We start from the raw sequence: 26,664 nt of genomic DNA on the forward strand, positions 1-26,664 counted from the left end.
TAGATAGATATAGATATAGATATATAGATATATATATAGATATAGATATAGATATATATATAGATATATAGATATAGATATAGATATATATATATAGATATCGATATATATATATATATAGATAGATAGATAGATAGATAGATAGATATAGATATAGATATATAGATAGATAGATATAGATATAGATATAGATATAGATATAGATATAGATATATAGATATAGATATATATATAGGTATATATATATATATATATATATATATATATATATATATACAGATAGATAGATAGATAGATAGATATATATATATATATATATATATATATATATTTATATATATATATATATATATAAATATATATATACAGATAGATAGATAGATATACAGATATATATATATATATATATATATATATATATACAGATAGATAGATAGATATACAGATATATATATATATATATATATATATATATATATATATATATATATATATATATATATATATATATAACACGACTAGTGTAATGATAATGACAATAGTTAAGTTCAACAAAATGTTACGTGGTCTTCAAATCATTACTGCTCAGGGTTGCGGAGCGTGGGATTTTGCTGGAATGGTACATCGTGTACCCCCCTGCGTCTATCGGCTTAGTAACAAAGTTCATACGTTCAAACTTCAGGGTTCCCCTCTTGATTAACTAAAGGACCCTAGACACAAGTGGGTTCAAATGATTGTGAGAGCACAATCTAAGATAAACGAGTTGTCATGAATGAAGGGACAGTAGGACTACGAGAATGTCGATGCACAAAAATAGCACTGATAACGGGCAGATGCGCAGCGAGTCTAGCCGCTCTGTTAGTCTTCGCAAGAGGCGCCGTAATCTTGATATATGCAGCCCTCAGCGATATACTGGCCGGGAACATTCCACGCCCAGGATTAACACCTTCAGCCCCATAATGTATTTTCTGTTCTATTTTTTGCTGTTTCCAGACGATCTTATTTATCTTGGGACAAAGTTCAAGCAGTCTAAAGGTTAAGGAAGGCTATATCTCATGCCTGCATCTAGAAAACTCTACAGTGTTGTAAATCGTCTGGTGATAGCGATAACAGAATGCAAAACATGTCTAAGTAGTGAAGCAGTTACAGTCATTGATCAGTTCCCATTCGTAACAGATTTGTTTTTGGAGGAAAGACAAGGAGAAAAGGGTGTAGGATCCTCCAGTTATCTCTAGTTCTTCCTGCAATAAAAAGAAAAATATATAAGTTACGACAGAAAATCGATCGTAAAAGTGGTTGAGAAACCCACCCCACGACTCGGATTAACAAGTTTATGTTCAACCGTCTCTCGTAATTAATATAATAATCATCGCTCTTCGCCTTGTTGTTGTTGTTAAGCTTCCCCGGTCTGCTTGTCCGAGCAGACCCATCAACTGCAGGCAAGCCATCGACCCTGCAGGATGGTCCCGAGCAGTGAACCGATGTTTCCTTACGGCTGAATATGAAGCGAGAGAGAGAATGTGGACATTTGGTTCCTATTTGCGTCTCTCCATTCAGTTGTCAAGCGCACGATAGTAGGATCCACATCACTCAGTTATTTGGTTATATGGTTAACAATCAACGTTGTAAATTGTTTCCTGGGTTACAGTAATCAATTAGGCTTGTCACTCAGTATAGTACCACCAGAAGTGGGAAGAAGAGTAATAAAATGTGAGAGGAAGGATGGGAGAAATAGAAAGAGAGGAGGGTAGACACAGATTGAGATGAAGGAATAAGCAGGTCGAACTACATCAAGTGAATGAATGATGGTCGCCACCACCTGCTGCTCTTCGCTTTATATTTCCTACATAAACAAATTTGACTTACCAGAGAGGAGTCATAGAAACTTGCTATAGTCAATCTCATCTCGGGCCCAATTCTCGGTGGCATGAAAGAAATAGCATCTTTCCCACAGCAACTTATCTCCATTATTATACCTTAATATATTTTTGGACGTTATTGATGTCTTCCATAAATTCGACATGATTTCCTTCGGTAACACACTAAAGAATATTAAGGTGCTATGGGCAAAATTCGTCTTTTAGAATAAGATGTTACGCAATCCCCCTCCGACAGTTTAGCCCTTAACTTGAAGGGTAATAATAAGAAGTTTCCAAGGCGAATACCATGATTACATAATTGGAGTTTACCTGACCGATTCGGATGGTCTTACATAAGTTGATATATGTATGGACTCCACTAAAGACTTCAGATCATGCTATGTTTGCCCAGTTTCTTTCTGCTTCCTCATTCTTCTTACGTTCTTCTGTTTTCTCTTCCAAACACGTTTAAACTTTGGTGCCATTCCTTCATTCCTTCACTAATTCAATTCAAGCTTCGTACAGTTGTTCCCTGCTTCAGTTATTCCCAGACAGCTTTACCATTTTTGGATTTAGGCCTTTGAAAGGGTTTTATGGGGTCAAACGTTAAAAAATCATACAGGAGCATATTAAGTGAAAGGTGGCAACAAGAACCCGTAAAGGTTATCAATATCTACTAGGAGGAGTGGAGACAATCGCTTGTTTGAATGCCGAATATTGTTTCTTTTATATTCTTTTGTTTTCATTTCTTTTCTTATCCATCCTGCAATCCCTTGGGATGTTGGCAGCTTTATTTATGTCTTTTAATTACACATACTGTTTCATAAACATATTAATTTTCCCAAGAACTTTCTTCTTGAGGCTAATGATCTGGTCGGCTCCCATATATTGATTGAATCATTGACGGACTGATTGATTGACTGATTGATACATATAGACAGATAAATAGAAAGGTACAGAGAAAGAAAAATAATCCCTCAATACTTCCATTTGTAACTATCATAATATACTTAGTCATATCAGTCAGTATCTACTGATCCTTATCCACAGAATGTACTGTATTTATCTGTTGTCTTTGTATCTTGCTGTGTGTTTTTTCATTTGCCAGCTGATAATAACAGTTGTATCATCTGACCATTATTGAACTAAGGACAGAATAAAGGATAAAAACCAAGCTGTCATGTACAATTATATGTTTTTGTATAGAAAAAGAATATACATTTGTCCCTTTTTACAAATGTCACTATAAATATATAATTTTACCGTATTATTCTTGCGTCTTAAATGAAATTCTTTATTAGTTTTATTTTCATGGATTGTACTTATCGCTTTCTTAGTGTTTTCATTCTTAGCAAATTTATATACATTCCCTACTATTTTTTTTACTTCGTTGTCCTCACGCCTTACATGCACCATTTTGATTATCATTCAAGATTGCCTCTTTAGTTGTCAAAAGTTTCTCCGCCGCCTCCTTCACATGTTCCTTCTCTCCTCCTTGCTCTTCTTCCTCGTAGTTCCACGATTGGATGTCCGTGGAACTAAACACAACAAAGATAAGCCAGTTGACGATGTAGATGCCAGCTGCCAGCCAAAACACCCTTTGCCATTGGTCCAACGTCTGGAATAGAGAGAATGAGGTTGGAGGCAAAAGGCTTCATTTTTATCTTATCAGGCATATGGGCTCTCAAGTATCATAACCTGTGTGGAGGACAGGAGGCTACTATACTCTTTTTACTCCTGGTTGGCCTAAAATTGTCATCTCTCCACCTTGAATGCTGAGTCGTAGTAACTTATTAAAACTAGAACACGATGCTGGTCACAAAGAAGTGGTATGGAAAGGATGTAGAGCGTTAGCATTGTCTTCTTCTGCCACTCAGCTACGCGAAATAAGCAGGAAAAGGACGAAATTCTGTGCCAAGTTAAGTTAAAAGAGGTATAGTGGTATTGGACACCTATGAGGATTATGTCAAAAATTACGGAAGGTTTGTAAGCCGCACTATCAGCGACTTATTACGTAAAGTTTTCGACACAGCGGGAGTAATGTGAGAACAGAACTGGCGTCAAGGTATCGAGAGAGAGGGAGAGAGTGTGTGTCATTCACCTGGTCCAAGATCTGAAGACTTTAGATCTTGCACGGGGTCGGCCAGGATTACTTGATGGGGGCGTGATCGTCAGCTTCTTACCCTCTCGGAAGAGAACTGAGAGCTTATATAGTCCGATCCAAGGGCAAGGGCCGTGACCTTCACACACACACACACACACACATCCCCTTGCTGAAGGGGGACAATATCCACTCGCTTCATCAGTGAAACTTTTCGCAACATTAAGCGAGGCACGAACTCCCGTCTACAAAGACAGTAAGGGAGAACGTTACCACTGAGCCAGCGAGTGTGTGTCTGTGTCTGTGTCACAGTCATTTCATTTCTCTTCATCTTTCAGTCACTTGGCTTCTGTAGGGGATACTAACATGAGAAATACAGCAGAAACTATTCCAAAATAGATGCATAACTCGTAAATACATTCAAAAGTTTTTTTTTTTTTTTTTTTTTTTTTTTTAATATGTCTGACTCCAGGCAAAGGCTTCAGGGCATATCCCAAAGCCCAGTAGTCCTCCTACACACCTTCACATGTCACCACTTCGGCGCTAACACCCACCATCCATACATGGCTGGTATTAGCGGGCATATTTTTACATGTCGGCTGGTCTTCTGGAAGATCAGTAAAGTCTGCAAAACTTCATAAGATATATTTGGATTACATACGCGTGTGTGTGTGTGTGTGTGTGTGTGTTATTGATCGTGAAGTGTACTGTCTACGCAATAATAGCTTACACATGTTTGTTGTACCTTTAATACCCTGCCGTAAACTTTAACCTTTGCTTCTCCTGCTCACACAACCATAAGCAATGTCTACGGATCTAAAATGTCTAGGCTGTAGCTTTCACTCCTGTCTGTTGAATGCTGGGCAGGGTGAGCATTGTAGGATGTGAGTGAAATCTTTGTCAGTAAATGGTATGCTCTGATTAGCCAAAGTTGCCCATATTATTATTATACTTAATTATTTATTTATTTACCTACTTTTTCTGCTGCCACCTTGAATCAGAGGGATTGTATTTGACTAGGCCAGAATTTGTCTTATTGCCGCAGCTGTAATAAAATTCGTATACTCTTAAATGACAAGATGCGTAAATCTCTCTTGCTTATCTGGTAACTAGGTATGGCACTCATCAGTTAGCGAGGGAGGGGAGTGTACATTGTGCTTTTGTACTTCCATAGTTGGTAAATAATAACAGACAGGCTATGCAGATGCATATACACTTTACCGTGAACTGTCACACACACACACACACACACACACACACACACACACACACCTTTTCTGGACAGGAAACCCTTTAAAATATTTCTGTTCCATGGACCTGGAGTTCCGTGGACCTTCCTTGTGGGGAAATTGCAACATGGCGGTAAATACGGGTTTGAAAAGTATTAGGTTACAGTAAAATTGCCTTAATTTACGAGTAAGTTAGGTCCACTAGGGGGTTAGGGCAGCATTTATATTTTTTATTTATTTATTTACTTTGAGATTCTTGGATAAAGCGCTGAAATCCGCAGACCTTTAAGATATAAGAAGATAAGCCACTGTCACCTGGCCTAACGAACTTATCTCAGCCGTGAAGCTATGTAACTGAGCTGTGTGTAAACTGATGTTCACCCCCCTATCAGGTAGTTTCTCACGCTAAAGAAGGTCTGCAGAGTGGTGGTAATGATAGCGACATTTCTCCACGGGTTTCTTCTCCCCTTGAATCCTCCGTACATGCCTCCTACCCCCTACCCACCGTCAAACTCTACGACTTAGGTACTACTTATACGGTACTCTTGCTTCAGACTTTAACTTTGAATGGTCAGCAGTAGTAGATGGATTAATTAAGGCTTCATCTAATTCTCAGTTTCGAAAAGTCACATCTAAGCTAAATAAAACTGTCTTGAGAGATAAAAAATAAATATTAAAAACTGTTTGAATGAAGAGCCTAAAAATCGCTCTCACGCATCCATTCTTGTGCCTCACCTCTCTTCACCAGCGCCGATCTCTCATAACTCTCACATCTCACTGAAATCAGATCCCACCTCTCCCTTCATCACAAAATTAGTCTCACCTATCGCCCAATATGCCTTTCGTAATGTTCAAACGTTTTAGTTTTAACTGTTCAAGCCAAAAATCACTTCCACGCATCCGTTATTGTGTCTCACCTTTCTTCACCAGCGCCGACCTCTCATAACTCTCCCCTCTCACTGAAATCAGATCCCAACATGCCTTTCTCTTCATCACAAAATTAGTCTCACCTATCGCCCAATAGGCCTTTCGTGATGTTCAAACGTTTTAGCTTTAATTGTTCAAGCCACGCCACAGCAAACCTTTATCAATTTCCTTTAGTATCGACCCAGCCTGCCCTTCTCAGTTTCAGCACAATTAACCTACATATGAGTGTTATCTTTATGTAAATTTTGGAATGTATATGTGGTAAAAGGCCAGTAATTTGATGCTGGACGTCACCGTTTGCTACCATACATGCTTAATAACTTTATCTAACCAAATGATGATATAAATCCCAATGTGTAATGTATTTTTTTGTGGTCATACAACTTTCTAAAAATGCAAAATCAGCCACTAACACCCAAAATTTAATAAAGGTAAACATTAGAATTACTGTAGTTAACTGAAAATGTTCCGTGTATTACCTTTTTTATTTTTCTCCTGCCGGTCACATTTTGCCTTTATGCCATTTTTTTCTTTATTTTTTTTTTCATTTGTGAGGGGCTCAGTTATGTAGCTAGATCATGACATGTCCAGTATGATCATTCATTACAAAATAAGAGCGGAGGGCACTGGAAAAATGAGAATAAAGTGCAGGGTGATCCGCAAATAATACTTCATTAGGAACTCGCTTAATGGTATCTTACGTGTTTTGGGAACGGCTCAGTCTGCTGGTGTGAGCATGGTTATGGCAGTGGGAGTGTGAAATGAATAAAGTATGCAAATACTGTTAAAGCAAATTGAGGTGTTCCCGCAACACATGAGAAATTGCCCTGTGCAATGGAAAAGAAAGGTTATATATGGACCACCGTATATATACCCCATTATGATAGTTCCACATTCTCAGATGGGAGGCCAACAAGACGAGTCACCCGCCAGCTCTTTTTCCATAAGAAGTATATTACTGTTTAAACTTTCTCCTCGGCTATAATGTGCACACGAAAGGTTGTAAAAATATATCCTGTAATAGGTGTTGGAAGAATATTTACATAATCTCAGAACGGAAGGAAGTTGGGAGAGGGAGAATTTTTTTACTATGCCTATACATGGTTGGAAACAATATGTACACTCTGATCAAAAATGACCTTTACACTAACGCCATTGAATATCTGGGTGTGGGTCAAAGTCCTGTGGAAAGAGTATAATCTCACCGGCACCTGTGTGCGTCCGTATCTCACCAAGGCATACCAACCATACAGACGATTACATCAAATACATTTCGTTCACACACGTATGTAGAGGTCACCAGTGTAAAGATCATTTTTTATCTGAGTGTACATCTGAGTACCATTCACGATAATATTATCGTACTTACCTTCCTTGTTATTGTACTGTACAATACGTTTTAGTAAACTGACCTGGTCAGGGGTCATGGCTCCCACGATAACAGGGACACACATGGACACCATGAAGGCCAGAGTATTGCTCACGCCCATGATGGTGCCTGCAACGGCGAGTGGCATTGGTTAGGCCGCTCTGGGTGATGTACTGATAGCCACACAGACTACTGTACAGTACATTATTATGGGTTTGCTGTGACGATACCAGAGATAATAACCGGACATAGTTACATGACACAGATCAGGCATGCCGAGTAAAGGATAGTTTACAGTTCATGATTCATGAATACAGTCATTCCAAAGAACAGTTGATGCAAAATAAATTTGTTACTGATAAGAAACCCATCACCATTTTTTTTTACAGATGTTGGGCCACAGTGCAATATCACTGTAAATGAGCTAGAAACTGCGTTTGCAAATATGGATACCTATCATGAGAGTTTATTAAGTAGGCATTTCAGGAAAAATAAAAAATTAAAAGAGAGAACACTAATGCTGAAAAGTATCAAGGACATAGAAATCACTAGTTAGTGGCAAAATTTGAATTATATAGAGCATACATCTTTTGCGCCAAATGGTGACGTAGCTTAATTAATCAGTTTATCAACACTGATGGTCAGGCTTGCTATATCATCCTGATCAAGATGCCACTTGAATAGAGGGCAAGGATGAATGGCGGGCCTGCTGTAACAAGGTCTAGGCCCAGATCAAGGGCCACTCCCACCTCAGAGCCTTGCAAACTGTCATCCTTTGATTCCTACCTCCTGCATAAAGTATGAATACGTCATGAAAAAAAATCATCAACACATAAACTGCTTAGACATACCGAAACAAATCAAACCTTTCTTTTAAGGGTGTTATTACCAGCAAAATTAGGTGAAAGGTCGAGGTGGTTGGCCATGTGTCCGGAGCATATGGCACCACTGCCGGCCGTGCCCAGACATAGAAAAACAACGGCGAGGGTAGCATGGCAGCCCGTGTAGCCCACCACCACCAGCAGCAGCCCGGGCAGCATCAAGGCTAAAGTCACAGAGCAGGAAGGTAAAATAACTAGACTGTGTTAGTTTCCATATTAATCCCATCATATACTGCAAGGAGTAATAGCTAAATATAGTTTAACTGAACAATCAGGAAACATCAGCTCTAACACGGCACCATCTGTGCTATGACATATGAACGTACAAATTTCATGCATGGAACTAATAGATACTGTCTAGTTTTAAAAAACGGATCGACTTTCAACTGTTTTGTTCTCCCATAACACAGCTGTCGAGATATGCTCATCAGTTGTTTTGATGGGAGTAGTAAATGAGGACGCGAGGGGGGGGGGGGTCATGGGAAGGATGACATTCATACACTTTGAACTCTTTTAAGGCACTGACTAAATATCTGTGGTGATTTTGGTCAAAATCCGACAAATACAGTTAGAAGAATCTCTGAAGAAACAGTTAACACATGGTCTCACTTATCCATTATACTCAGATACACAAGATTTGATGTATGGAAATGACTGCAACTGGCACGGGACAAGGGCCATGTATAAGGAGAGTTGACCCATCAGACGTATCGAGACGTGCCCATCTGGGGGTCTGGGGTGAGCCGGGGGTATTTCAGATCGAAAGGTGGTCCATCATAAGACATAAAACCAACAATGTCGGCATGGACAGAAATAAGAAAAATAATACTTATTATGTACAGTATTTCGGTACTAGTAACTAACAATAAAGCAAAACAGTATTAATGTTGAGAGGGTACCCAGGGCACGTAGTGAATAGTATATTAGGTCACAGTGGATAAGAATAATGAATAGAAAACATTGCTATCCTGTCAGAATATCATTGACCAAAAGTAAACAAGAACACGGCCATAGCCGAAAGCATAACAGTCATGAACACGAATATGATCGAGAGATAATTGGAGATGGTTACTTCTGAACAGTGAGCACAAGATATTGAGTGGACAGTAAAAGATAACAGAGCCAAAACCATCATTATAAGAGGTAGCAGGATAGAAAGAAATATATGTACAATACAGTTAGCTTGAGGTAAACCCAAGTGTTTTGTGTTTTAATATTGGGTTAAAAACCATCTGGTCAGCATTCACACTATTTTAGCCAGCACCTAATAATATATCTCCTAGAATACTCACAAACGGTGGCGAATAATTTTCTGGAAGCATTGACGGTGATGTATTTTCGTGTGAGCATCCAGTCGCCCAATAAACCTGATGCAGTACTACCTAAGAACTGGGCCAAGAAAGGCAGAGCAGAGAGGAACCCGTTCTGTAAGTCAGGTAAGAAGATGCGACATTACAAAAGTGTACATAATTCCATGACACTGATTTAACTTCACATTATATAATATTGTGGATGTTTATATCTGCCAGAAAATTAGCCAGGTTGTTGTTGTTGTTGCGCTACCCCGGTCTGTCTAGCCGAGCAGAGTCATTAACCATAAGCAAGCACCCGCCTTTCTCTAGCAGACTCTGCCTCGCCAGGGTCGGAACAGGGTCGGGTCGGAACAGGGTCCTTCCACATGGCCAGGCGAGGAAAAATTGGAGGAGACATAGCTCCCAAGTGAATGATGTGTGCATAAGAGATATACGGTATATGAGTAGTTGTCTCAATCCGGCCTATGGCTACTTGGAAAAAGTCATTGAATTCCCAGCCTAGGAGTGTTGTGCAAGGCCAGTTACCGTACCTTGGCTCCACATTACTCCCACGGTACTACCTTCCAGGACGATGGTATTCATCCATCTACTACCTTTTTGGTGTGCTAACGGGTGTTACACCAGGCCAAAGGTGACCCTGGTCTACGTAGGGCATGGGTGTCTTTCCTGAGCCGGACATACGCTACGCCCGCATACCCGAAATTGGCCAAGTAATTTCTTGTAATCAGCTACATGCACTCTTGAAAGTGAAGTGTAACAATGCCATAAAAAATGCTTGCTCTTCATACATTGGTAGTATCATCGGAGGATTCCATAAAACTACAAGAGTTAAGCAATCCTTGACTCACATTGGTGATGGAGAAGCCCAAGATGGTGGCCATGTATGTGGGCAGCTGTGTGAGGAGGAGGTTGAAGCCGAACATGCTGCCGATGTGGGCGAAGGTGGTGGCCCAGAGTGGAATACTGGTCATGATGCTGCGCCACGGGGTGCGGCTGGGCTGGTGAAGAGAACGGTAGGAAGGAAAACAGAGGATAGGTTATTGCTCTCTCTCTCTCTCTCTCATGTAGCATAATAACTACCCACACTCAAAACACCCCTACCCCCATAGCATCATACGAGTCCTGAACGAAAAAGCCCATCCTTGAATTCAGTATGGACGGAGGGTATGAGCGCCCAAACGGTGACATGTGTGAGCCTTAGGAACCATTAAGAGACAGGCAGACAGACAGACAGAAAATCTTATTCTGTCTCCTCACCTGCCTCAACTAGACCACACCATTTCCTTTTTGATCTCCTCTAATCACCGTAGAATCTGCGTCTCTTCTTCGTGTCAGATCCGGAGACAGGCAGACAGACAGACAGAATGCGGGGGGGGGGGTGAAGGAAAGTTAAATTCCTTTTCTCTCCTACGTCAGTCGGACCTTACCTTTTCCTTTTTGGTCTCCTCCTCCAAGCCGTGTAAAATATGTGCCATTTCCTCTGGTGAGATGCGTGGGTGCTGCTGCGGGGTGTCGTGCATGAGGAGGCCCCACACCAGGACCCACAGGAGCGACACGCCACCGCTGAAGTAGAACACATAGGGCCACCCCACCCAGGCGATGATCAGACCGCACAGTGGCATAGTGACCACCGTACCCACCGTGTTGGCTGAAACCGTACGCGTTAGGGGTTAGGGCTTCATTATGAGTGACGCTGAAGAAAAATGAATAAACAAGTAAATGAATAAATAAAAATTAATTGATAAAGTTTATCTTTAATATATATACATTTTAGAGAGAGAGAGAGAGAGAGAGAGAGAGAGAGAGAGAGGTACCATGCATAAATATACCCCATTCAGTCTTTTAATGCATCATCAAGAGTGTAGCTGCCCTAATCAAGGCTGCTTATCCCACACATTTAGGGCGAGAGTGACCAGTTGAAGTTCCCTGAGTGGCACTGTGAACTGTACAGTAAACCACATCCATCCCCTCGGACGTTAATCCTCATGGGGCACATCTAAGTGAAGCACCTCAATCCATGGACCACCAGGCGTCCTTTTGGTTATATAGTTACCACACAAATATCAAAAAGGAAAGGAGAAAAGAAAAAAGAAACAAAGGCTGATATTGACTTACACATGTAGGCAAAGGACATGAACCGTGGCCTCTCCAGGGGCGGGATCCATCGGGCCACCATCACGTTCATAGCCGGGTACACCACTCCCTACAGACAGACAGGACAGACCCTCTCAGGCTCGAATAATTCACACTCAGTTTAGTAAAATCGTCTTGTGTTAGCTGGATCAAATTATTGGAACTGCCTTGACAGGATTAACACTCAGAGTCTCCCATAACTCACTCCATTGAACAAAATCGTCTGGTGTTAAATGAAATGGTATACTAGAGTTGTCTCGACCATGAGAAGGTTAATATAATCAATGTGGTCGTCTTTTACGGTCTTATTCTTGTTGCTGCCAGACGGTTCTATTCAACCTGGGAGAGATTTTTTTGACCCGGGGGGGAGGGGGTCTTCATTAACCCATACTTCCAGCATGATGCCTTTCCCAAGTTGAAAAAAAAAATTAGCAGTTAAAAAAAAAATACAAAACTACATCGCAAGAATGAAAGAGTTAATAATTCTAATATCAGACGTCTTTTTTTTTTTTTTAAATAAATGCTTGCTATTTTCAAACGGTTCTACTCAACTCAGGGAGAAGCTAAATCTGTGAAGGTTTTTAAGTGAGATTATATCCAAGACCTGTCGTTTCAAGTCTCTCGTAAGCAGAATAAATGCCTTTGAGGACAGCAAGATTTTATTGAACGACGTTACCCCATCAGTATGGTCAGGCATTCATATAATATACTCTTGATTCTGCTAGATGACTTTATTACCACTGCCAAGGAAGTTATGTTTTACCCCGCGTTCGGTTATTTGTCTGTTTGTTTAACTGTTAGCAGGATTACCCCTAAGGTTATGCACGGATTTAGATGAACTTTTGTGGAAGGGTGGGCCATGGTCCAGGGAAGAAATTGTTAAATTTTGGGCCGGATCCTGATCTGGAATATCCTGCACAATATCTCCAAAAGTTTTCAATGGATTTCAAAGAAATTTTGTGGAAAGGTGGGCCGTAGACCAAGAAAGAATTAGTTAAATTTGGGGCCGGATCCGGATCCGAATCTGGGTCCTATATCCACTGATCTGGATCCGGGATTACTAAAAAAAAGTTATAATCGGATTTTGATTAATTTTGTGGAAGGGTGGGCCATGGGCCAAGGAAAAAATTATTAAATTTTTGGCCGGATCCGGATCCAAATCCGGAGTATCCCGCACAATATCTCCAAAAGGTCTCAAATGAATTTCAATGAAATTTTGTGGAAAGGTGGGCCATGGACCAAGAAAGAATTTATTAAATTTTGGGACGGATCTGGATCCGCATCCGGATCCTATATGCACGGATACGGATCCGGATCCTTAATAATGGCAATGGCATTGACGGAGGTATGCTCTTTCTGAGCGTTTTCTAGTTCAAATTAGAACTCACTGGTGGAGAAGACGCCTTCTGTCTGTCTATCTGATCTGCCTGTCTATCTATAACCAGACGCCTTAATCTCTTTAAGAGTGATCACAAACGAATCTCCACGCCATCTTGTCCTCCGCTGTCGGTCTGCCCTCCCTCCATCAAACACCACTCTTATTAATCTACCTGTCCAGTCCGTCCTTTCACCTCTAACTTGAGCTCCCTTTCCTCCTCTCTCCCTCCACCTCACGCGCATGCACTCTCCCAGTCAGTGTCTCACTCTCTATTCATTCTACATAGAGCCAAACCATCTCAAGGTACTGCTAATAATTTCCATTCTCATCAACACAACAACACTCTCCAATTTCCTTACTTGTCTGTCTGTCACGTCCTCGCTCCACCACGCTGTTAACCACATACCTCTTCCCCAGTCCCTCACACCACCTCACATTGGGCACAAAATTTATCTGTGAACACCATACTCACACCTTCTGCTTCCTCCGTTCGCTCCAAAGTTATATCTTTCTTGTAGCTTTCCCGCTTCCCTATTATACTCAACTTTTTTTTTTTTCTGTCGTTGATACCACTACTGTACATAACGGTAAGACAAGTCTCCCCTTGAGCCCATATGCGTTCTCATATCAAGTACTGATCTCGTTTGGTCACACACACACACACACACACACACACACACACACACACACACACACACACACACACACACACACACACACACACACACACACACACACACACACACACACACACTCTACTTAAGGCGAATATAATCGTCTGCGGATAGCCTGTACATGGTTCTGCTTAAAAACAGAAGAGTGTGTAATAATTGTGTTAGTGTTTAAGCAGTATTAATGCAGCAGAGTGTGGACTGTAACTATAAATACAAGTGTTGGTATAAAGGACAGGTTTAATGATACAGGTGTCTCATGCTGGCACAGGTGAGTGTAATAAAGTGTGTCTGAGGAGCACAAAAGCCTGAGAGTGCCTCGCAACTACATATTCCACGTAAAAACATGCAAGCATTTGTTTGGTCTATTCAAGAAGAGCTCGGTCCACTTCATAAGTAATCGTATACTCACGTGAGCAAGTCCTGTCAGTACCCGAAGTAAAACCAGCACGCTGTAGTGAACTTTGGCTGCGAGGGGAATGAAGAGAGTGAGAATGCCACCAATAAGAATGGCACCTCCAAACACTCTCTTCGTTCCATACATCTCTGCTAGTCGTCCACCAGGGATCTAGGGCAAAACAGTGTAAGAATAATGGCAAAGCTTTGTTGCATGCCATAAATGACAATGGTGGTAAAATGAGTGAGTGTATACAATGACTGATTACACAGTGCAAAGTTGGATGATGTCTGAAAGTCGAGAATCCTCAGTTTGTTTAGAAGTAATGAATAGCTGTTAGTTAATTATATCAAGTGAAGTCACACTTCAATACTGGCAATATTATATACTCATGCAGTTGCTCTTATCATTCCAAAACTAACTTAAACTTTATTCAATGTCGCTGTAAAACTGGAAGTGATACGTTTAGCACTTTACGGCTTTTTTACCTCAAAAGACATCTTTACATTTATTTTCTTTCTTTTTTTTCTGTGTGTGATGCCTGTATAATAGAACTTGAATTAAAAAAAAAAAAACTCCAGCAGGAAACAAAGACAAAGAGAGGTTATGGAAGATATTAAGTGTGTATAGTGGTAGGAAAACTAAAGGACACCCCAATAATGGCTCATATGAAAGGTAACGTAGCTTGTGGAGAGAGAGAGAGAGAGAGAGAGAGAGAGAGAGAGAGAGAGAGAGAGTGCAAGGAGCAGGTTAATGGAGAAGCCCTTGATGTGGAGAAGGATTATTTTGAAGTACCTTAATGCAGTGGGGAGGTGATGAACGTCAGGGAAGGAAGAGAAGAAACTAACAAAGAGAAGATTTGATGATGATAAGGAATGTGGTTAACGTTAACGAAGGAGGAAAAAAAATTAAAGAAAAGATAACAAAGAAAAGTGGCCGACGCTGGGAAGAAAGGAAAAAAAAAAAGAGAAGGTGTGATGAAGATAAAGAAAATAATGGCTGTTGGGACGGCAAGAAAAGACGAAAACCGACAAAGAAAAACCATGGATGAAGGTTCAAATGACGAGTTGCATCTCTTCTCTCAACTCGAGCGGAAGAAATGTGGCGACCCAGCAAGTGCCATATGGGAATCGCTACTGATACCATGAGTGACAGGCTCGCGTACCTGCATGTAGAGCTTAACCTCATTACTTTTGAGATACCTGAAAAAGTTTGTATTATTATGATGACGATCAGGAGGAGGAGGAGGAGATGGAAGAAGAAGAGGAAGAGGAAGACGAGGATGAGGAGGAGGTGGAGAAAGAGGAGAAGGAAGAGGAAGAAGAAGAGGAAAGGGAAGAGAAAGAGGAAGAGGAATTTTAATGGCCTATATTTGCCTTTTTTTAGTTTAAGAATCTATGCTGCATCCTACTCTTGACAGTTTTATTAGAGAGAGAATGAGGTACAGTATATAGAAGCGGAAACAATAACAATACCTTGTACAATTGTAGTCGAATCTTCAACGTATAAAAAGAGCAAGACAAACGGGCACACACATCACATTATCAAAGAATCTATGCTGGCAGGAGAGCAGAGTCAGTGAATCCAGTACAGTTTAAATTTAAAAGCTGCATATGCAAATTTAGGGCATAAAGTGGTCGTTATTTAAAAGGATATAAGAACGAACAGTACTAGGCAACGTTTTGAAGCAAACTATTTGCCTCACTCCTAAAGAAGCCTGAGGGAAAAAAAGGAATAATAAAGAACTAGCACCAAATCATAATATGGCTACATGACACTTAGGCAGAAGTGAGTGGGGGCAATAATTAAATTAAATGTATCATGTAAAGTGCAATAAGAAATTTGATAATATTGGAAACAAAGACAGTGGGAAAGTCACCTAGGAAATCAGCAAACAGTGGAGGCCGAGGTAGCGAGAAGAGGAAGGGGAAAGCTGAGAGACGGTGTTGGAGTGTAGAGGAGCAAGCAAGAAAAATGTGACAGTTATGAAACAGTGACAGTGTGAACAGAGGGGATGATGGTCATGGCTCATTAAATGACCATGAGGAAGGCGGGTATGACCCAAACGAAGACAAGCAAGATTAGTCTCCCATCGACGATTGGGGTGGGTTGATGTGTTAAAGATGAACTGAAGGTTTAATACTATGAAGGTTGTTGCTAAAGGAGCCTGGTCTACCTTTGTTTTACTACATTTAGTAGTATTGTCATGGAGGACCACTATGGTAGATAAGGGTCAATTAAGGCCGATAACAACAACAGATATGAAATTTGAGGTGGGAAGGTTCTGTGACTTCGCTTATCAATGGTGCTTGTGAACTGGACTGGACATATTGTAACGTTACAACCTTTACAGAAAACTCACATTTGTGGCAAAATATCCATAAAAGAATGCACCAAGAACCAGACCTCGTTGCGCTGTTGTCAGCTCCATCTGAATGGAAAAATATATATTTTTTAGGACCAACTGCATAGTGTGAAAACGACTTTGTCGCAAAAATAAAATGCGTGTTCTTTAAGAGTTAGCTTGGCTCAAAAGGGGTCTGCTGCTGCATAAGCAGAAATAAAACTTAATAAAGACTGAACCACACTTCGTTTCAATTATGCATCCATTATTATCCTCTCCTTCAATAGCCATGAAAGTTTTCATCGTAAATTCAGTGTTCTTCGACAAGTGTATGTAAACCAAAATTATAAAATAATTAATATCTGCATGCATTAATGCACAAATTTCTGTAATATATCACTGTTTATTACACTTGCCTTGTAACGATGCTGTACCTTATTATTCAGATCATCGTTTGAATCAGTTTCAGCTTTGACTGCCGTCGCGTTGAAGTAATAATTGCCCAGGTAGTCTTCTCGCTGTGCTGTACTTGATTCTTTCTGAATTCCGTTCGCACCTGTGTCTGTGGCAGTGGATCTGTTTACCTGTGAATAAATAATCTGAATAATTTAGTGGAACGAAAGAAACTCTTTCTTTTCTCCAGTCTTGTGGAACTGTATGCATATGTTTTCTGACAGTTCAAGACAGCATATGGATGATACCTCCACCACAAAGGAATAAACAACTAGGACTGACATTTATTTGGACAGTGCAATAAGCAACATTGTTGTCGGTTGAAGACAGCGATGAGTTCTGTGTATCCTGTAGGGAAGGCGTTATATCCACCATGGCCACTATGGCCACGGACATGTTGATTCGAAGAATGTAGAGGACCACCACACCGGCTGACGTCAGTAACGCTAAGGCTACGCGGGCAGGCACTGCCTCTGAGGACACAACATAATACAATTCGTATCAAATGACGATCAAGTGCATTGTACTTCAACATTTCTCACCCAGTATTAAAAAACAGTCTAAAACAAATAATCATTCTGAAAGCTAACGTCCTCGAAGATCTCTCCTATCGTACGTATATGTATGATTAATGTCGCAGGATAAATTTGTTTCACAATAAATTATTTTTCAATATTATAGAAAAATGTAAGCGCTCCTTCCATTAACTGTAAAATCTCGCTAACTGGTAGTTGAAAAGTTAAAAGTACTGCGATAACATTTTGGTTGTGGAAGAAGTGGAACTCACGCCAGCGGTGACAACCTTTCAAAAATGAATGAGAACCGCTCCGAAAATGTATTGACATACTATTCTCCTTTTACTCTAACTTGCCCTAAAATTGCCAACTCTACAGTGAAAGCCGGACTGTAATTCGAGATTAACATTACAGTATGATGCTAGTCATTAAGAAGTGCTATGGAAACGATGTAAAGCTACAGAATAATGTTACATTCTGGCACTGAGCTACGTGGAATAAGCTGCAAAAGGAAGAAAACCCGGGCCAGGTTGAGGAGAAAAGAGTATAGTCACGGTTTCAGTTGGTTTTTCAGCGAGTAAAATATGTTCCCATGCGTGTATGGTCGTGGTGTTATGTTAACAAATTTTTGCAGATTAATCTAACTCCTCTCAGGGTTTGTATATAATCTGTGAATTAAGATACATAGTTTTAGAATAATGTACAATTAACATTCATTCTGTGTTAAACATAAGCTGCAGAACAACAGTGAAAGTTCAGAAAATCTTGATAACTCTTTTAAGAACTGATCCATTGTATACTCTGGTTTGTAATGATACGAGTACTTTTTCAGTATTGTTATTCTCTCGTGCATGTCTTGTGGATATTCATCTGTAAACTCAGTCACTGGCCACATGAAGAATCATGGGGACAGTGGTTAGAAGTATACCCTACCCATGAAGCGGCTGTTGTGACTGGTCCTTATTCTCGTCGGCCTAGGAAGCTCCCCAGTCCCTTTTCTGGAGCGATTTATTTTTGGATACGGCTAGCTAATATCAATTTGTGTGTTTTTTATGCTAAAAATAGTGGTATTGTAATTATTTAAATGAAACAGAACAGGATAGTAAGGACTAATAAACAAAATAAAACTCTTAGGAAGAGATGCTAAAGGGCTTCCTTACCCGACGAGAATACAGGCCTTTGTGACTGCATTCGAATGTGAGAAACGATCGATCATGTGTTTGTCTTATTCTTGACCACAGAGGAGGTTTCGTTGTACCTCGTCCTAAGCAATTTATTTTGCATATTACACCTGAACAGTCCCTTTTGTGCTGTTTACGTCGTTTTCATATCAACGTATGTTGTTGTTGTTGTGAAGATTTTTCCACCTGACATTGTCAGAGTGGAAGCGGTGCCTAGGGTGTGAGGCCCGCCAGTGAATATTTTGCCGCAGATATATTAACTAAGAGTAAGTCTACCAAATCACAACTATAATAACATCTGTCCCATTAGCAGTGCAACAGGGCCACTACTTCGTACCTATTAATTACTTCATTGCCTTGAGAGTGCCGGGTAAAGTCAAATACATTCGTGTTATCCAGGCATGTCATACTCACATTTCTCAGGAGAACTCTTGCAGTGCAGTATACAAGGGAACGTGACAGGACCATTGCAAAAGCAGTTTTAATGACATATTAAGATATAGCGTGGGTCACACTGGCATGGAGGAAAACATTAAGTGCAGGGAAAGGACCCAGGTATACTGTATATTCAACGTTTCAGCTGTTTTGGCTTCTTCCGTTTCCTGAAGAGGACTCTGTAGGCAAAATGCTGAATGGATCATTTGGGCTTCTTCTCTTCACATGTGTGTTTGTTTTCCATTTAGTTAGATCAAACTGAGGAGTCAGCTCTGGTTGGTGGCAAAATGCCGTCTTCCCATCTGCCTCATAAAGGGCCTCCGGGTCTCCTGACCATAGGCCACCGATGGAAGCGTACTTAGAACTCTGCAGAGCCTTCAGTGAATCATCAGCTCTGGGAAGGTGTCGTATGTTCGTGACTTTGCAGTCATGTTATTGCCAGTAATCGACACAGAATCGAGGGGTAACACAACTCTTCTTTTTTAAAAGGAAGACGTATGATAAACAAAGATTTCGCTGAGGACTTGCTTATGCCATGCCATAGATTTCCTTGACAAGTTCCTGCTCTGCGTGGCCTTGAATGAGTTTTTTTCCACAGAACAAAACAAAAAAAAAGCTACATGAGAGGCCCAACAATGTGGATTAAATGACCTGTATTTATTTATGTCAGATTGAGCGTGTATGTTATAATGCTGGTTTAGGAAGGGCGGTGAGAGTTGTTGTTGTGGTAGGAACAAATTTGCTGGGAACTATGGTAAGTTGGTCACCTGTTGTGGGCTGTGGCAATTTTGCTGAAGGCGGTTTCGTAGGTGTCGAAGTTCCTAGAATCAGACACTTTGGTAACATGAGTGGTTCACGGGCTGTGTTGGCGAGGATTTTGTCTGACGGTGATATCTTTAGTGGTAAGCACCTCGCCTGCGAAGTTTTGGGGTGTGTCCAGGGAAAAACGTAAGGTTCAGGTGAAGGTTATGGGCCTTCAAGGGAATGATAACCTAGTATTTTGGTGTCACTGTAAATGTATGCTAACAGGTGGCAGATCCGAGATGCTTACACTAGGTATTTGCGTCGAAATTAGTGGTTCTGATTAAGCTACCAAAGCTCTTTTGACTTTTGCCTACGCAAGCAGGGTTTTGACGCTATCCCCCGAAATAATTACTATACCCTTTTTACTCTAACTTGGCCTAAAACTGCCATATCTCCATCGTAAATTCTGTGTTCTAGGAATAGATTAATACAACAAAATTATGCTAGTGATGAGGCAGTGAAATGGAAAGGATGTCAGCTTTAGAACTGTCCTATTTTGCCATTGAGGTTCACGAAACAGGCAGCAAAAGGACGAAAAATCTAGGCCAAGTTAACATGAAAGAGCTATAACACTCTAAGACTCACATGATTCACTCTTTGTTGAATAAAAATCATCTGGTATTAACAATAGAATACCTGAGTTGTTCCGACCATGAGAGAATATTAATAACATTCAAGCTCCTATGACTCCTCAGCTGAATAAAATCGTCCTTGCGTTAACTGGGTTGGAGTGCTACAGTTGTCTTGGCCATAACACGGCTAACTATCTGTCCCGTCGGCAGTGCGTGACGTGATGCGAATACGAATATTGTACATATAAAACACTTCCCTTAGTGGAGTAAGAAGTGAATAATCTCGTTTCATTGGGTCACACACACACACACACACACACACACACACACACACACACACACACACACACACACACACACACACACACACACACACACACACACACACACACACACACACACACACACACACACACACACACACACACACACACACACACACAATCAGCCAATTAAAATGGATATAGAAATGTATATCAGTTCTGACCACAACTGCACTCCTACCCCTACGAAACTTCCCGTTCTCTACTGCATATCAGAATGAAGCAGAGACAATGATCAGTGACATGCAGTTCACCACAGTTAACTCGTTCTTCTGCATGACACTTTTATATCCCTCATGTCCTTGAGATTCACTTGTTGATTAAGCAGTTATGTTTGTTGTCGGCAGGAAGAAATTACTAGACTCTGGTGGTAAGATTTAATATTAGTGTATTGTTCCCTGAAATAGTTCTGTTCCTCCTCCTGCCATTCATTAGGTCATGATAGTATAATAGGCTGGGTAACTAAAAATGTCAGTACTTAAAATTAACTGCGTAATTTACAATATGAATTGTAGTGACTACATGGAAATTTGCCCGAACTATAATGCTGTTATTTATAGGTTACTAATGGTCAGGAGGAAGAACAGAACTTTTGCAGAGGAATGCATATAAAAATCATTTCAAGTATATTTTTTGCAGTACTATTTACACACTTGGCATAAAATAAACAAGTGGTGCCCGGCACAACAAACCTTGGCCGACATCAGTTGTTTTAATGCCGTTAAATACTGGAACGGAACTGCCATTTAGTGTCAGTACGGTACCCAATTAAAGTCTAAGGTAATGACGCAAATGTTTTCAAGTTACGCCCTCTGAAAATCCGTGATCTTGTGTTTGACCTTTCAAGGTCACTCAAGGTCAAAGGTGATGCTGCCAAATAAAAGCCCATATGAGACTTCCTATGTCTTTATAATAGTAAATATCTATCTCCAACGAATTTCGAGTTATGGCCCCCTGAATATCCGTGATCTTGTGTTTGACCTTTTAAGGTCACTCAAGGAAAGCCCATATTACGAATTCCTGTATTTTCTTAATAATAAACGTCTCTAGTTTCAACCGGTTTCATGTTATAGTCCATTGAAAATCCGTGACCTCGATTTTGACCTTTCAAGATCACTCGATTACCTCCAAAATTTAATCACTTTCTTTTGAGACCAGTGCCCACATATACTGAAAATTTCATATAATTTCTTTCAGCTGTTTTTCCGAAATGTTGATAACAAACAAAGAAACAAACAAACAAACAAGCAAACAAACAAACAAACAAGCAAACAAACAAAGAAACGACCAAAAACAACACCTCGTCGGACTCCGTCCGGGCGAGGTAATTATATCTAACTCTTAAGTGTTTGCGTGCTTGCGTTACAGGATCTGGAAAGGGTACTCAAGTGACTGATTTTTTATCAGATATGTCAGGTGCGACATTGTACACAGCTGTTTTTCGATCATTTCTTTTTAGTTTCTTTCTTTCTTGCATAACTAAACCAAGCTTTATATTATTAATCAAAGGTAAGAAAAATTAATGAATGCTTTCGTATCCGAGAGGATAAACTCTGCAATGCGCAGAAGCAAACTCAGACAGCTCTTATCTACAGAAGCTGTATTCATTACAAAGATTGTAAAAGAAATACTGAAATGTCACCCAGTCAACTATAGCCTACCATAATGCAGCAGAAGTCACTTGACTTCTTGGAAGAATCAACAGACTAAATTTACTGGAGCAACAGGACAAATTACTGAAATAAAGTTATGACTGGAGGACCACAGCCAAGAAGAAAGAGTGCACGAGTAAGCAGAGGATTTTGTTGTTAGGAAAAGTTCAGGTATGATGGAACTTTCTCCAAGGCCATCAGGGATACTAGTGGGTGTCGTATAAGCTCCCCTAGATCATTAAAGATAGAAAATATGTAAGCTTGTTCACCTGCTGGATCAGTGAATGAAGAGGAGAATTCAAGGCGGTGCTGAACATTTAAAATAAAGGAGAAATAGAAGGATTATTTTCATCTTTAGAGGTGAGATATTAAAAAAGAAAAAAGAAAAAAGGAAGAAATCTGAATAGCTAGTTGCGTCAAGGATATGCAAACAGTGCCGATATAATTATTGAATCAGAAACTGGCAGGCTAGCCGTAGCCAGAATGTGAAGAATCCAGAAGATTCATTTCGGGGAGCACGAGTACTGTGCAAGTTAGACTGTTACGCACACATGTGCTGTCATTTTTGGTTCTGAAATGATTTTCGAGCTAGCAGGAAGATGCAGAACAATGTTTGTTATCAGTGGTCTGAGTCAGCTGGGTATAACTGAGGAAAAGAAATGATGGTTTGAGAAGGAGAGAGTGCTGTTCGATAGCCTGCAGAAGAAGTATGGGGAAAAACCACCGACCCTTACAGAAACTGATATATAGGAGTCAGACAAAGATCATCCCATATGGTTGTCAGCACAAAAATTTATCAAATTAATTTTTGTTACATGCCAGTATCAGGTATCATAATTTTATCATATCTGGATTTGCGTTGTTCTCTTCTTTGGAGAGCTTGCATCCGCAGGAAACGCTCTTGAATACGCCATTGTTGAACTGGTTATCATCGCTGTTCAGATTATCAGCGTCTTATCTATAATATCTTGAAAAGCTTGTTCTGACGAAGAAGCCAAACAAAATTCACCTGTCTGCAGATGTATCTTCAGCTATCAATGAATTAACTATCTTCATCTTATTTCCTTAGCTGTATCCTGTGTAAGCCCTACATATCTTTGCGGCTATTAACTTTGTGCTTCGTATATCCTGAAACATAATTTTTCCATCACCTGTGCATCGATGTACATTAAAAGCAATACTGAGCTAACTGATAATTACCTGTCACCTATAAAAGAAAATTCACATACTCATCACGTATCGTTCTTTGGGCTGGTAACTCCAGCAACAACAAAACTACACCACCGTACCATGAAAACTGTGAGCTCTAAGGTCAGGCAAACCCCCACTCTCTGACAGTCATTTGTTGATCCCGCGAAGAAAGTAAAGCTTCACTGCCTCGCCAGTAAATGCGCACTCTAATGTGACATGCAAGCTAAACACATCGAACGCTCACAACTGTTACCTAACCGACCTCAGAAAATTAGGGTTTGCTTACACCTTTACCCTTAAAGAAAATAATTCAGACACTGGTACGTTAGTGTTGTAGGGAAAACATTTTTTTTTTTCTTGTTCTCTTTGATGAATGAAAGGTCGTAATCCAGAGGGCATATGAAGCAACGTGGCACTTCTTCCTTAGCGATTTTTTCTGCAAAATACACTTTGATAAACTCTTCAATTGCACTTATTTCATTTAAATATCGATTTAATTTGGATCAGCAGCGTGCAAGAGGATAATGAATGTTCAGAATAAATCGCTAAGAAAGAGGTGTTACGAAATCTCCAAGGACCATTAGAATACGATCGTTAGTGTAGCCTTATGATAAACCGTTAATAATGTCTATCTATCTATCTATCTATTGCCAGACGCCATAATCCCGTAGGGGTGGCCATTTGACTTTGAGTTATTTGATTTACAGGGAGGGGCACTAATCCTCCACCAACCCACTTGTTGATACTTAGGGAGCACGTATGGTTTGGTTATATGGTTACCACCCAGCCTTGTAAATGGTTTCTTGGCTAACAGGAAACCATTTGGCTTGTCACTCAATGTAAAGCCACCTGTAATGGAAAGAAAAGCGATAAGTGACAGGAAAGATGGGAGAAATAGGAAGAGAGGAGGGCGGGCACAGAAAAAGAATGATAAAGGCTAAGGAAGAAGTAGGCAGCACTACATCAAGTGAGTGGATATATATCTCAAGAGAACTGTTTATGCAAGTCCTTCACGTATCGTCCATTGACAATGTACTACCGGTACCTAGTATACATACATACATACATACATACATACATATATATATATATATATATATATATATATATATATATATATATATATATATATATATGTGTGTGTGTGTGTGTGTGTGTGTGTGTGTGTGTGTGTGGGTGGGTGGGTGGGTGTGACCTGCAAACTTATTCAATAAAATCTTGTAATTATGCATGAAGAAATGGAAATCACAGTGTGTAGAAGTTATTAGTGAGACATTTATAAACATTACCATCAATCTGAGTAACAGTACTGCCATTCCGCAAAGCTGAAAAAAGTAATATTTTTCCGTATTATGAGATGTCGGTAACAGTGTATTAGATGGAAGTTCATAGTTACCGTTTTTGTAATAATGAAGCCTAAATTTTGTGTGTGTGGGAGGGGTATCTGACGAACCACCAGGGACTGTGATGTAAAGTCATCTAACCTTATGTTACGTTTAAGAAATATTACATGTATGTTTTTCCTTTACTCATACAGTCGCCAGACACTTTATAGCCAAATATGAATGAATTTTAAAATAGAGACATACATACATACAGACAGACAGACAGACAGAGGGGAGGTAACATAAAACTGGACCTACCACATGTCGTTCTCTTCGTCGCTGCCATCACAGTGTTTGTAATTTGGGAATGGCTGTTTGTAGAGGCTGCTGATGGAGGCTTTGTATCCTTGTCTGGTGACCTACCGCACGGAGAGTTAATACACATAGATCTAAGTTTAATAGGAAATATTTTCAGTTCCTTATTTTAATCCCGTGTACTCAGCATTCGTATCACAAAGATTACTTGTGTTAAAGGGAAACCTTTAGCAGACAGACTACCTCCCTTCAGCACAGACGTGGGTATCAGCGACTACTCGTATAGCCACTGGTTCGTGAGCGTATGAACAGCATCATTGTGAAATGGAGAGGAGAGGACTGAAGGTCAGGGTGCGTGTGTGTGTGTGTGTGTGTGTGTGTGTTGGAGAGGGGAGAGGGGGGTAACTCGTCCGATAAGCAATGCGCTCATGTAACCTGAGAGAATAGAGAGAGAGAGAGAGAGAGAGAGAGAGAGATTAAGACTGGACACTCATCAGTAATAGAAAAAACAAGTTTTTGAGAGAAAGTTAATCATTTACCTTCAGATACAACGTCAACATTATCGTCGTCGTGACCACTTTCTTTCCATGTAAGGATGAAATGAAGAAGTAGAACTCAGTAGACTAAATTCGCATTAACCCATCCAATATCTATCTATCTATTGCCAGACGCCTTAACCCCGTAAGGGATGGCCACAAACAAATCGCCTCCATGTTGCCCTGTCCCCCGCCATTTCACTGCCCTGTTCCTAGCTCACTCCCCCCTCTTTCATAAAGGTTGGTGGGGGCGCCCATCATCCATCCACTTAGTGTGGCGGTACTTTGTTTTTAGGGTAGCTTGTTTTTAGGGTAGCTCCATACTGAGTGGCAAGCCAAATGATTTTCTGTAAACCAGGAAATCATTTACAACGGTGGGTGGTAACCTTACAACTAACCAACACGTGTTCCCTACGTGACAACAAATGGGTTGGCGGAGGGTTAGTGCCCCTCCCCAGAAAACACCTATCTAAAAATATGAACAACCTTGCAATATAAAGATGTATTTTTTTCATCTGCGCCAAATGGATTCATTCGGCTTAGATGAAACATTTAAGAGTGATGGGCTGAAAACAAAGGTCTCACAATTCATTTTTCAGCAGCATGAAGCTGGGAATAATTATGCTTTAGCCGACAGAACGACGTCCAACACCCGTGATATGCAGCCGATATCCTAATTATGAAACAAGATGCAGGGATAACAGTATGGCAAAGCAAAAACAAGAAACGATATGAAAATCGGTCTGCATTTTCACAAGCC

The 26,664-nt window shown here is 40.2% G+C and overlaps 1 protein-coding gene across 1 annotated transcript; it reads right to left on the minus strand.

Annotated features, from left to right (window-relative positions):
- Positions 1-3,255: 3,255 nt before the first annotated feature.
- On the minus strand, positions 3,256-25,399 carry LOC145392358 (sialin-like). The gene is made up of 12 exons (XM_080266759.1): positions 25,372-25,399; positions 17,328-17,528; positions 17,037-17,137; positions 16,621-16,689; positions 14,274-14,429; positions 11,795-11,882; positions 11,107-11,327; positions 10,528-10,677; positions 9,659-9,791; positions 8,375-8,530; positions 7,529-7,614; positions 3,256-3,477 (listed from the first exon to the last, which is right to left on the minus strand). The coding sequence occupies exons 1-12, from the start codon at positions 25,397-25,399 to the stop codon at positions 3,256-3,258; spliced, it is 1,611 nt and encodes a 536-aa protein (XP_080122885.1).
- Positions 25,400-26,664: the final 1,265 nt, after the last annotated feature.

This window comes from Coenobita brevimanus, chromosome 22, assembly GCF_032717465.1.
Source record: "Coenobita brevimanus isolate Jiangsu-jjx chromosome 22, ASM3271746v2, whole genome shotgun sequence".
NCBI lineage: Eukaryota > Metazoa > Arthropoda > Malacostraca > Decapoda > Coenobitidae > Coenobita > Coenobita brevimanus.

Bases quoted from the DNA above. Each gene is read 5' to 3' on its own strand.
- LOC145392358 (XM_080266759.1), bottom strand. From the start codon at position 25,399: ATGGCAGCGACGAAGAGAACGACATGTG. The intron at 17,529-25,371 runs GTAGGTCCAGTT...TTGTGTCCTCAG, and splicing joins GACGAAGAGAACGACATGTG to AGGCAGTGCCTGCCCGCGTA. The intron at 10,678-11,106 runs GTAAGGTCCGAC...TCTCTTCACCAG, and splicing joins AGGAGACCAAAAAGGAAAAG to CCCAGCCGCACCCCGTGGCG.